We start from the raw sequence: 13,732 nt of genomic DNA on the forward strand, positions 1-13,732 counted from the left end.
GACTATGAAGCAGAACCACATATCATAAGCAAGTTATAGTCATAAAGTCTCTTTAGAGTATTCAAGTACCCAGAACTCATCCTGTATCAACCAACCTCGTCAGTTGCACTCACACATATCACAGATACCATCTTTGAACAAGAAAATAAAAACAAACCTGACCTGAGTACATATTAAATTTTTAATTCAATAACATTCATTTAGTGCAATTTCATCTCAAATAAATTACATTTTACAATCTGGACTCTTGATGACCAGTCAAGAACACACTTAAAAATTAAATGCAAATCCTAAATTATTACTTTAAAGCTATTTTGAATTAGCATTTAAGCATCTTGTATTACCTTGTAAAATGCCTGCCATTAGTATGTTTCTCCGATATTTCCGTATTCTTATCAAAACTAGAATCTGAAGAATTCTGTGCATTTTTTCTCAAGGATCTTAAAGCACGTGTCCGGTGGTAGGTTTCAACTTCCTTAACTGAAGACCCATCCTTTAAAAAAAAATTAAGAAAGCCATCTAAGTTTTTCTTTAGTTAAATCCCCAAGTTAAACTCCTAAGATTTGTCTCTGATTAAAAGTTTTAACAACTGCTTTTGGTGCACAGTATCATTTTTGCATCTCCCCAAGAAACTAAAATAGTTAATATCTAGAATAATCATTTTACAATAAACAAATATGAGCAATGCCTATGAGGTGGCTAGTATAAGATTTATTAATGTTTTATAGTTCTATTTCATAAAAAGTAGTCTCGAGTGAAATTTTCTACCACTGATAAAAAGTTGTAATAGTTCATAACGGTAAGTACTCCTTTATTTTAAGGCTATGGAAATTAGAAAGATACACATACACCATGAAACCACTGGCAACAACCTTAAAATAACTGGACTATCAGAAGTGTAATTTTGGCTTGGATGACAAAAAGGAGTTATTACTATCTCACACAATTTCACCCACAAATGTAAAAAATGAATTTAGAGACTGTTTAGGTATGTTAATTTCTTGTAAAAACCATACAGCTCTATTTAACTTTATTTTTGCTCAACAGACTACAGGCTCTCTAAGTTAGTGGGTTGCTTTATGAGCTACAGAGGTTCTGTCATAAAGTATTCAAAATTTCATACATGCCTTTTAGAAATCATACAGAGGATACTTTTACGTTAAAAGAGAAGGCAAATGTACCTAACAACTCTATAATCCTATGTCTTACTACTCTAAAAATTTATAATTTTAGAAAAACAGGCAGTATTTTTTTAAAAAACAATAAAACATCAGTGCCCCCCGACCCCATGCGCCTCAGGCTGGCTTTACCTGGTCATTTCATTATGTTTTATTAGGATATTTTGTCATTTAATTTTGTTTCAGCAAGAATATTTGATTGGTTCAAAGGTAAAGTAAGGATATTTATACCACAAGGATCTGTGCAAGAATTAGACAGGTTCTTAAAGGCACGAGAGGACAATTAAAAAAATTAGACAGGTTCTTCATACGGTATTAAATGATACGTATGATTTGTTACTTTTATCAGTGTACTTATATTTCAGGATGTTTCAAAAAAGAATACCTATACATTTAGGTAAGTGTATTATTTTTTAAATGAATACCTACATCTTAGATGGGTGTAGTGTAACATAAGATTTTCCAAGGAAAACTGTAAGGCTATCTATTTCCACTCTCTCAACTTCCATGTGTACTTTTTCTTAAAACGGATCTAAGAAGGCATCTTAACACAAGGCATCCTCTTTCATTTACCTTTCTCCCATTTTACAAAAGAAAGTCATAACTCACTCATTCTGAATCTTACTATTGTGGGCTGCTTCAAGGCATTAAAAACCTTCCTAAAGCCAAAGAAAAACACTAATGTAGGTGTTAAGAGAATGAATGACTAAGCTAGGCAACAAATCCTTTCCTTTGTAAGGTGGTTTCCAATTCTTCCGCTTTTAACAAAATTGAAAGGAGACCTAATCAAGCTAAGAGACCATTAAAAATGTTTGGCAAGTGATTTTCTGCATATAAGCCAGAAAAACTGAGTGGCACTGCAAATAAAATTCCCTTCATTACTATCTCCTTATTTATATGAACAATGTTTCTCAGTGCTTACCTTTATAAAAGCAATGAAACTGATGACAAAACACTCTTCAGCAATAAATAAGATCCATCCACAGATACTTAAACTAACTGGGTGGGTAGGGAGACTTAAACCACATGAAATCCTAATAAAATATTACTTCCTATGTTTAATCATTTTTAATCAAAACAGATACTTTTTTGTTGTTTTGATCAATTGAATGTTAATAATGATAACTCAATACACAAAAATTTTATTTCTTGGAGCTCTGTCATCACGGAAAAGTGGAAAAAATCCAACTTTTGTTTTATAAGTATGAAAGGATAATTAATAACTGACTTTGAAGCATGAAAATATATCAAGATAAAATGCTATGGGTTAAGTGGATTGGAAATACAAATTAAAAGAGGAAAAAAAAGAGGGTAAAATTTCTGACTACTAAAAGAACTTGTTCATGTATTAATTTTTAATGTTTCAAGACGGGTATCAAATAACTATAATTTTTACATTCCAGTGGATACTTATAAAAGTGTGACGTAATAGTTTTATTTTTTAATGTCAACCTTAAAAAATGACAGAAATGATCTCCTTTGTAACTACTTAAACCTTTGCGGGGGGGCAGGGGAGACCTTACATCTAAGGTCAGCTTAAAAATGTAAAAGCAGGGACTTCCCTGGTGGTCCAGTGGTTAAGACTTCACCTTCCAATGCAGGGGGTGCGGGTTCGATCCCTGGTCAGGGAGCTAAGATCCTACATGCCTCAGAGCCAAAAAACCAAAACATAAAACAAGCAATATTGTAACAAATTCAATAAAGACTTTAAAAAAAATGTGAAAGAGATTATAGAGCTAAAAAAATTTAGAAACGCAGGGGAAAACTTTCATGACATTGGATTTGGCAATGATTTCTTAGGACACCAAAAGCACAGATAACAAAAGAAAAAATAGATAAGTTGAACTTTATCAAAATTAAAGAACTTTTGTACAAAGGACATTATCAATAGAGTGAAATGGAAACTCATGGAATAGGAGAACATATTTGCAAATCATGTATCTGACAATGACAAAGGACTGATATCCACAATATATAAAGAACTCCTATACTTTTAACACCAACAACGAAAAAAGTTAAAAATGGGCAAAGGATTTAAATAGACATTCCTCTGAAGAATATACACAAATGGTCAATACACATGAAAAGATGCTCAACATAACTAGTCATAAGGAAATGCAAATCAAACCCAATGAGATACCACTTCACACTCATTAGGACGGCTATTATCAAAAACAAAAAAAGAAAAAAGAAAATAAGTATTGGCAAGGATGTGAAGAAACTGGAACCCTTGTGTACACTGTGGAAAATGATATGGTAATTCCTCAAAAAATTCAACATAGAATTACCATATGATCCAGCAATGCTGGGTATATACTCAAAAGAAGTGAAAGCAGGGATCTGAAGAGATATTTGAATGCTCATGTTCATAGCAGCATATTCACAACAGCCAAAAGGTGGAAGCAATCCCAGTGTTCATCAACAAATGAACGGATTAAAAAAAAAAAAATATATATATATATAGTACATACAATGGAATATTATTCAGTCTTAAAAATAAAGGAAATTTTAAACACACTGAAATAACATGAATGAACCTCGAATACATTATGCTAAGTGAAATAAGTCAGTCACAAAAGAAGCAGGTTTCCTTTTATGAGGCTCCTTGCCAGGGGCTGGGAAGAGGGAAAATGGGGAGTGTGTGTGTGTGTGTGTGTGTGTGTGTGTGTGTGTTTTGGGGTTTTTTTTGGCAGGATCTCTGTTCCCAACTAGGGAGTGAACCTGGGCCACGGCAGTGAAAGGGCTGAGTCCTAACCACTGGACTGCCAGGGAATTCCCAGGGGAGTTAGTGTTTGATAGGTACAGAGTTTCAGTTCTGCAAGATGAAAAATTCTGCACACAGAGGGTGGTGATGGTTGCAGAACAATGAATGTACTTAATATTACAAAACTATACACTTAAAAATGGTTAAAATGATAATTTTATGTTATCTATATGTTATCACAATTAAAAAAAGAAAGTAAATGTCACTATATTCCTGGGGATTAAAAAAAAAAAAAAAAAGGTTTGTTTCCATAGGAAAAAAGAAAGGAGGGAGTTGCTAAATACTGGGAAAAAGATTCCCTGAGAAACTTAGAAAATTTAATCTTATAAGTGAATCTCTGATTTGCATAGTGAGTGGCTTAGTTCATCGTCCCTAAATAAGCACTAAGTATCAAGAAAGGCTCTCCTTAACAGCATGGAGAAAAAAACGGAACAGGTTTTTTGGGAGTCACCTATATAAAGGCACATACTGGGGAATTAAAAAATATAACTTTCAAAAATGGTTTTTATAAAAGCAATATAAAAATAAAAGCAATACGTGCCCATTATAATCAGAAAAATGAAGAAATGTACAAAGATGAAACTGTCACCCTTAATTCCAAGCTACCAACAGATAACCACAGTTAACCTTTTGGTGCATAAACCATTCTTTTCCTTTGCAAACACATTCACACAATTTTAAAACTGCGATAATATTATTTATTCTTTGTTACTTTTTTCTAGTAATACAACCATTTTCCCATGTCATAAAATCTATTCTAAAAATCTTTTTACATGAATGAATAGTATTTCAGCCATTATATGAATTTAACAAACTGCTTAATGTATCACGTATAGGTAATCTGCAATTTGTGTTATAAATACCGCTAGATGAATTATCTTTTGAACATCTGATTTCCTAAGGAAACTAGCACAGTTGTTAAATCAAAGTCACATTTTAATACAGCCAATCAAAATAATTCTCAAGAGGTAAGTTAAACACCAACTAGTAACAGTAATTAACACTGGATAATAGAAATGGGGACTTTCACTATCTATTTTTTACATTTTTGCAACATGTATTACCAGAAAAAATTTTCCTAAGAAGTGAAAAACAAAGAGAAAACATACTTAGTCTGAAAACTAAACCTAGAGATGTAGTGTCATTTATTCTTTCACTAAAATCTACTTTAATATTGAGAGCACTGATCGTTCTTAAAAGTGAAGTTTAAAAGGAGAAAAAATATAGTTCATTAGATTTTAAGTCTGTTATAATCTTGCAGAATCAGTAAGTTAGAACAGGGAGCATGCAACAATAAGAAAAGTTTTTCCCCAAAGTGGACACAATTGAGAAACAGAAATATTCTGATGTTATTTTTCCACAAAAGATCAAGCTTAGTAAAGATTTAAATTAGTAAAAAATATGTATGGGAGTCATATTGGTTGAGTTAATTCAAGTTATCAATTCAACAAATGAAATTTAAACAGGATTTTTAAGATCACAGTTATATTACTGACATGAAACGTATTCATCCAGACTTGGGGCTTCTTGAAAGCGTAAAAAGCAGTGTATGCTAATGTACAATGGTATACACATTATACCCACATTACATAGTTGTGACAGCCCTCCTTAGCTTCATCTTTAAACACTGGTGTGGTCAATTACTCATCATGGATCTATTCCACAAGTTCCAGCAATTTGCTTTCTAACCATACAGCTCTTCCAGTAGATCTAAAACTATCTCCAAATAGCTAAATCCAATGGCCTTCTCTACCTCATTCACTTCTATGATCACTCTGTTGTTTGCTTTGATCCTTTGTTTACATACTTTTATTTTTTTAAACCTAATTCATCCTCTTCCCACCCTTAAAATAAAGCCATTGCTCCAGATCTTCTTAAATATTCTTGTGTTTTGCTATGCACCTTCAAGGATTCAACTCCCAACTCTATATAGGTGACTCACAAAGAAAAATAGTCCTTACCTCTCACCAAACTCTGGCGTCATATTCCCAAAGATGTACAGCTTACCTCTTCAGCTGGAAACAACACTGCCTTTCCTCGCTCTATCTGAACAACTCTCAGACCCCTTGCAGTACTTTTGGACTTTTTCTCTCCGTGCCTCCTAATACCACCTTAATTTAGGCTCTGGTTTTCTCTCCTTTGGTCTGTTGTGATAATAATGTACTAATTAAGAGCCCAACCTTTTAAAGATAGACTGCCTAAGATTGATTCTCCACACGTCACTTAGAACTGTATAATCTTCTCCAAGTTACACAGAGACCTTAGTTTCCATATCTGTAACGAGGATAATAATACTTTACTTGTAAACTTTTAAATTACTATACTTCAATTTAAAAATTAAAAAATAGGGACTTCCCTGGTGGCACAGTGGTTAAGAATCTGCCTGCCAATGCAGGGGACACGGATTCGAGCCCTGGTCCGGGAAGATCCCACATGCCACAGAGCAACTAAGCCCGTGCGCCACAACTACTGAGCCTGCACTCTAGAGCCTGCAAACCACAACTACTGAAGCCCACACACCACAACTACTGAAGCCCGCGCACCTAGAGCCCATGCTCTGTAACAAGAGAAGCCACCGTAGGGTTTCCCTGGTGGCGCAGTGGTTGAGAATCTGCCTGCTAATGCAGGGGACACGGGTTCGAGCCCTGGTCTGGGAAGATCCCACATGCCGCGGAGCAACTGGGCCCGTGAGCCACACAATTACTGAGTCTGCGCGTCTGGAGCCTGTGCTCCGCAACAAGAGAGGCCGCAACAGTGAGAGGCCCGCGCACCGCGATGAAGAGTGGCCCCCGCTTGCCACAACTAGAGAAAGCCCTCGCACAGAAACGAAGACCCAACACAGCCATAAATAAATAAATTAATTAATTAAAAAAAAAAAAAAAAGAGAAGCCACCGTAATGAGAAGCCCGCGCACAGCAATGAACACCCAACGCAGCCAAAATTAAAAATATAATTTATAAAAATTTAAAAATAATAATTTCGGGAAAACAAAATAATAATAGTTACTTTACAGGGGAAATATGTGTGTGCATATTAGGTACCTTGCCTGGCACACAGCAAGTGCTATGTAAATGGTAGCTATCAGTATTATAATCTTTTAACTGGTCTTCCAAACTCCAGATTTGTTGACTATAATCCATCCTAAACACTATCTCATCAGATCTCTGTTCTAAAAGTTGCAACTTCTAAGCCTAAAATCAAGAGCCAGCCCAACACAAACTAACAGAAATGAACAATAATGGACTATTATTGTCACAAAACAAGTACACTCTCTCAAATGCAGAGCAGCCAACTCCAGGGAGCAACATTCATTGCCACTTGTCAAAATCTCCCTATTCATGCTTTGAGATACTTCACTGAGCTGTACACTTTTCATTTTTGTGTTGTGATATGCTCCAAGTTTTAAAATATCTCCCATAGGCTGTACATATCAGTGTCGAGTTTGGGATATTTTTCCAGGCTAAATAAACATACAATTAAAAAAAAAAACAACCAAAAACAGTACCGTCTACATACTGCAGTGTTTTATTTTACCTAAAAACATACCGAAGAATAAAAACGTACATAAACACAACCCAAAAGTAACGTACAATCATCACCAAGAAAACCCCTACTACCCATCCTTAAGTGTCTCTTCAGCATGAGAAACCACACTAAATTTAATGAATCAAAGAGCCTCAGACCTGTGAAAGAACAGAAATAGGCAATGGCTAGCCTGACTCTGGAGGAAAGGGGCATCCAAACTTATAAATAGGAAGAAAATAAAAGCTTAAAAACCAAAGAAACAGATTTAAAACAACAATAAAATATTTTCAGGGAACCCATACAAGTCAGGGGGAAAAAAAAACCCTTAAGTGCAGTTGAGTGAGATCATATTCAAAATGTAAAAGTAAAATGTGGTTGAGATTTCCCCGGCTGTCCGGCGGTTAAGACTCTGCACTTCCACTGCAGGGGCCGAGGGTTCGATCCCTGGTCAGGGAACTAAGATCCCACATGCCATGCAGTTCACCCAAAAACTTAAGAAAAAAAAAAAAAGTAAAATGTGAAAATGTGGTTGATAAATAGGTAACTGTAGGTATCTTCAGAACTTGAAGTTCAGCCTCCAAGATTAGATGAAGAAAAATGCAAGTTAATGAATTAATATGAATAAATCCAACCATCTTTAAGGAACCTACCCTAAGAAATGCTGTCAATAAATGTGTGAATGAGACAAGGAAATACCCAAATACAATGAGGGTGGATCAAGAAGTTTCTGAAATGCATGATTGATGTAAAAAAGCAAGCTATAATCAAATCAAATGTATTTAATGTAAAGAATCCTAATTAGAAAATATTCCAATCACAAAGGTATGTTTCATTTTTGGTATTGGTGGACTTTGTCAGCATGAAAACATTACTCCTGAAGACCCAATCCCATGCTCACTAAATAACACTCTGATTACAATCTGTTCTACGGAGGATTTGAGAGAGGAGTACTATGTCTCAAAAAGATATAATCCCTACTGGAAATCCTAGTCTGGAAAAGAATCTTTTCTACCCTACAACAACCAGGTGAGTGCTAATTGCTCAACCACCACATACCACTGATAGAGCAAGACAATCAACAACAAAATATTTATTATGCACCTACTATGCTCTAGGTGCTAGGAATACACAGCTGAACAAAAGGTCAAAATCCAAACCCCTATGGAGTTACATTCTGATTTGGGGAGAGATAAAAATATTTTAGAAGTAGGAAATTATAGAATATTAAGAAGGTGGTAAGTGCTGGGGACCATAAAACAGAGCAAAGGGCCTGTCAATGAGTGGTTTGCAATGTTAAATAGGGTGGTTAGGATGAGCATCATTGAAAAGGTGAAATTTTAGCAAACACTTGAAAGAGACTGTTTCATAGGTTCTCCTAGGTAGGACTCGCAGCTCTATTGCTTACTATAAAGGTCAATTGAGCAACTTATTTAAGTCTCTGTGCCTCAGTCCTCTTACCTGCAAAACAAAGATAATCGCACCTACCTTATAAGGTTATGAGGATCGAGTTAATGTTTGTAAAATTCTTGGAACACATTAAGCACTATGAGTTCTGCGTTTTTGTTTTTTATTTTTTAATTAAAAAATATGTAAACGGTAAAGGAATAGCTCATGCAGATATCCAGGGGAAGAGTATTCCCAACAGAAGGTAGAGCAACTGCAAAGGCCCTGGGTTTCAAAGAGCAGCTAGGCCAGAGTGGGTAGAACAGACTGGGTTTCGCCAAAGGGAGAATGGAAGAGGATGTCATCATAAAGGGAAGGGGGCAAGGAGGTATAGGGCTGCTTCTCAACTTTTAAACTTTTACTCTTAGATAGGGATTTTTGGTTTTTTTTGTTTGTTTGTTTTTTTAATTTTTTAATTTATTTATGGCTGTGTTGGGTCTTCGTTTCTGTGCGAGGGCTTTCTCTAGTTGTGGCAAGTGGGAGCCACTCTTCATCGCGGTGCGCGGGCCTCTCACTACCACGGCCTCTCTTGTTGCGGAGCACAGGCTCCAGACGCGCAGGCTCAGTAATTGTGGCTCACGGGCCCAGTTGCTCCACGGCATGTGGGATCTTCCCAGACCAGGGCTCGAACCCGTGTCCCCTGCATTGGCAGGCAGATTTTCAACCACTGCGCCACCAGGGAAGCCCAGATAGGGATTTTTGAGCAGAGGAGTGATCAACTGTTTTGACTTTTTACAAGATCACTCTGTAAGCTATACTGTGAACTGACTTTCAGGGGAGGAGGGCATTACATATAAGGGTGGCAAACAGGGAGGCTAGTCAAGAATCTATTTTAATAATCCATGGGAATTCCCTGGCGGCCCAGTGGTTAGGACTCAGAGCTTTCACTGTCAGAGCCTGGGTTCAATCCCTGGTCGGGGAACTAAGATCCCACAAGCCACAGTGCTAGATCAAAACAAACAAACAAACAAAACCAAAACAAACCAAAGCACACACAAAAAAACGAAAACACTATTTTAATCCAGGCAAAAGATAATGGCTTGAACCAGCATGGCAACAATGGAGCAGCTGAGACGTGGTCGGATTCTGAAAAAATTCTGAAAGTAAAGCCAACAGAATTTGCTAATATGAATGGAGAGAAGAGTTAAGGATGATTCTAAGGTTTTTAGCCTGAGGAACTTAAAAGATGGAGTGGCCATTAAAATCGACTGTGGTCTTAACAGCTGACAATGACTGAGTCCTAACTATCAGCCAAGTGTTCAGGTAATCTCCTTACATGCCTGATCACATTTAATTCTCACTACCCTTGTGGTGGGTATGACCCCCTTTTAAGTATAGAAACCTGCTGATATTGGTAAACTGATATTCATAACTAACAGTTGTTTTTTTTAATTAATTTTTAATTGAAGTACAGTTGATTTACAATGTTGTGTTAATTACTGCTGTACAGCAAAGTGACTCAGTTACACATACATACACACATATATATATATATATATATATATATATATATGTACACACATACACATTCTTTTTCATATTCTTTTCCATTATGGCTTATCACAGGAAGAACTAACAGTTGTTTTAAGCACTTATGTTTCTTAACCAGTATTCAATACATCATTACAGTCCCAGGAACTAGCTTTGTCCTGAAAATAATAAACACTCAAATATTTACTGAAATAATTAGCTGTTTCTGAACATAGGTTAATGAGTCGAGTGACTGAGTTCATTGAAGAGGTGTCCAGCCTCCCCAGATCTCTTAACAACTTCTGCCTGTGATTGAGAAACAGATCCTAAAAGTCAGGAAATTGCTTTTTCAATTCAGAATCACAATTTCAGAGACTGACTGGACCATTCCATTGCCCTAAGTAGAGGAACAACTCGTATAGGGCCTCTACAAAAGATACCACTAATTTCCTATAGGGATCTCTCTCTTACCTATGGCTTGTCCCTCTCTCCCACCACAGGTACCTCCCCTTGGCCTCTCATTCTGACTTCCCAGTTCTAACCCTCTCTCTGGTCCTATTTTTCCCACCCCCATGACTACCCTCCCTTCAACAAAACTGGACTACTTCCTGCTGCCTTAACTTTACTAGCGTTGCTTCCTCAATTTCTCTAACCCTTTGTTAACGCTGTCTCCTCCACCTGTGTCTCTTTCAGCAGCTGGGGTGGGGAGGTGGAGGGAGGAGAAGCACTTTTTTCAGGAAGACCTTAGTATACTGCTCCACCTCCTTGGAAACCTATAGACCTTGCTTATAACCGTAGCATGAAATAACAGAAAGGGAAAGGTAGTGGCGGCAGAGAATCCAAGTTCCAATTTTCTATCTAGAAGATCAAGAAGCTTCGACTCTAGCTTCTTGAGTCTGTTTTTTCATCTGTAAGAGACATATCGTAACTATCCATTCTCATGGAGCTGTTATGAGGCTTAAGTGAAGAAGACGTACATGAAACGTTGCTCTCCATCTCTCTACATTATGCAACCTGGTATTATTCACTGCGTTCTGGTTACCGAACCCCTCTGGATCGTAAATGAAGGTCAGGGAAACTGAGTTACAATCTTTCTATCCCCCGCGGCCCCTAAAACACTTGTTATGCATACAGGAAGCGCTCAGTAAATGCGTGTGGCTCGCGATCGCTGCAAACCTAGGGCGGGAGCCCGGGCGACTGGACAGGGAGGTGTGTGAGCTGGGGGGCGGGGCAGCCCCAAACCGAGATTCGGCCTCCAGCTGCACATCGGCTGCGGAGGGCTCCGGTTTCCTCTCGAGTAAAAGTGGGTGGTAACGCACCGCTCACCCTCCCGCAGTCAGTCCATCTCTCCACCCGACCCACACCCCTCCGGGGCTCGGATCTTGAGAAGCCTTCCATTTTACTTGTCCTCGACAATACTCCTCCCAACCTACCTCCTTCTCCTTCCTCCACCCCCAGCCAACTGTCACCTGGACCGCCCGCCCACCCACCCCACCATCCTGGGCCCCACCGGGCAACGGGCCGCCGACAGTTCCCCAGGCCCGGCCCGAGGGGCCCGCTCCAGGCCGGTACTCACGCCCGCGGCGGCCACGGTGACGGCGGACTGCTCAGCGGCGCCGGCCGAGCGGAGCCGCCTCCGGCCGATCTGCTTCAGGCTGAGGAACTCGCTGGACAGGTCCAGAGAGTCCGTGGCCGAGGCAGCGGGGTGGCTGTGCAGCTCAAGGCTGCTGCGGAGGACCACCATCTTCTCTCCTTCCTCGCCCGGGCGTCCGCGGCGGGAGACGCACCCGAAACCCGGCAACAGCCGCTCAGGCTCTTCCGCGCTCCGAATTCTGGCGCCACAAGCTCCGCGCCGACGGCCGCAGCGCGCGCGCCCGGAATCCCTCCGCCGCCTGTCCCTCCCACGCCGCCACCCTATCACGGCGGGCTCGAAACTTTTTTCCCATCTGTAGAGCGAAGGACTTTGGGCCGAATTTGAGGAGAATCCACACCGACAGTGTCGAGGACCCGAGCGGACAGTGACGTGAGACCACTCTCCCCTTTTTCTTAGATAGTGCCGGCTCGCAGAGCTCGGCGGAGGGAGACGTCCGGTAGTGGCGCGCGGTCCCGTTTGGAATTTTGGCGCGTGGACGCCGTAGGGGGAAGGGAGGCTCCCGGCCGCTGTGATTGGCTGGCGGTGCCTAGCGGCTCCTCCCCGCCCCTCCCGACACCTGCCTTCGGCTTCCCGCCACGCGGGATTCAAATGCGAATTGCGGAGTCCTTGACTGGAGGGGGAGAAAGCACTTGGCTTTTGACAGGTTTTGACTTTGATTCTTAAGAGCCTAACCCAAACAAGTTAAGAGAAAGAGAGGTAAAAGAGAGCGGCTCAGAGTATTATTGTTAAAGACGCAGGTTCTGTACCCAGCGCCAACAGATCCCGCGATCTTGAGCAAATGATTCACCTCGCCGGGTCTTAATTTCCTAATCTGTGTATTAACTCTAATTACAATACCTGAGGTTCTAAGATTTTATTATATCTTAGAACCGTGTCTGCACATAAATGTTTGCTAATATTACAGAATTACAGAAGATGGCTTCTCTAAAAAATTAAAACAGTTAACGTGAGTACTTTGAAATAGATAGCAACATGCTGAATGATCAGAATGTGAGAGGAGCCCTAGTGAAACAAACAAAAGCTATTTATTGATTTGGATAACTACATTTCCTTAATTCGACATGTATTAAATATTGATTGAGCATCTGTTATGTGCCAGGCAGTATTCTAAGCACTGGGGATGCAGCTGTGAACAAAGAGAGCAAAAATGCCCTCATGGAACTTAAATTCTGGTAAAAGGAGAAAGACAAGAAACTAAATAAATGATACATTTGTTAAAAGGTAGTAAGTGTTAACAGAGAAATATAGAGTAGGGAAGGTGAAGAGACGCGTGCAGTTTTTTTGTTTTGTTTTGTTTTGTTTTTTTAAGCGTGCAGTTTTAAACGGCGATTAGGGAGTCTCACGAAGTGTAAGCAAAGACCTAAAGGAGGTTAGGTATGTCTGGGAGAAGAGAGATGCAAGCAGAGGGAAGGAGAGGACAGTGGGCCGACGAGATCAAAGAGGAAAAAGCGGCTAGGAGCCGATCCTGCAAGGCCTCAGCTTTTAGGCTTTTGCTTTTTATTATGAGATGAAAAGACATCACAGGGTTTTGAACAGAGGAGTGACTTATTCTGACTTTTTGAAAGAATCCGTCTGGCTGCTGCATGGAGAATAATATTGGGGACAAACTTATGCTTAAAAAAAATTGTTGTTAATCTGAAATTCAACTTTAACTTGTTGTCCTGTATTTTTATTTGCTAAATCTGGCAACTCTAGTTA

General features: G+C 39.2%; 1 protein-coding gene across 2 annotated transcripts in view; it reads right to left on the reverse strand.

The window, feature by feature from the left end:
- Positions 1–12,650, reverse strand: part of ATAD2 (ATPase family AAA domain containing 2) — an 80,027-nt gene extending 67,377 nt beyond the window's left edge. Inside the window, exons 1-2 of one of the 2 annotated variants that reach the window (XM_082433125.1) lie at positions 11,891–12,650; positions 345–493 (exon numbers count right to left, since the gene is read on the reverse strand). In XM_082433125.1, coding sequence (XP_082289251.1) covers positions 345–493; positions 11,891–12,124 — 383 coding nt within the window. In that variant the 5' untranslated portion in view covers positions 12,125–12,650. The remainder of the gene's footprint in view (positions 1–344; positions 494–11,890) is intronic. The other variant, XM_082433126.1, reaches the window with a different exon arrangement.
- Positions 12,651–13,732: the final 1,082 nt, after the last annotated feature.

The sequence above is a fragment of the Balaenoptera physalus genome (assembly GCF_965194825.1).
Source record: "Balaenoptera physalus genome assembly, chromosome: 17".
NCBI lineage: Eukaryota > Metazoa > Chordata > Mammalia > Artiodactyla > Balaenopteridae > Balaenoptera > Balaenoptera physalus.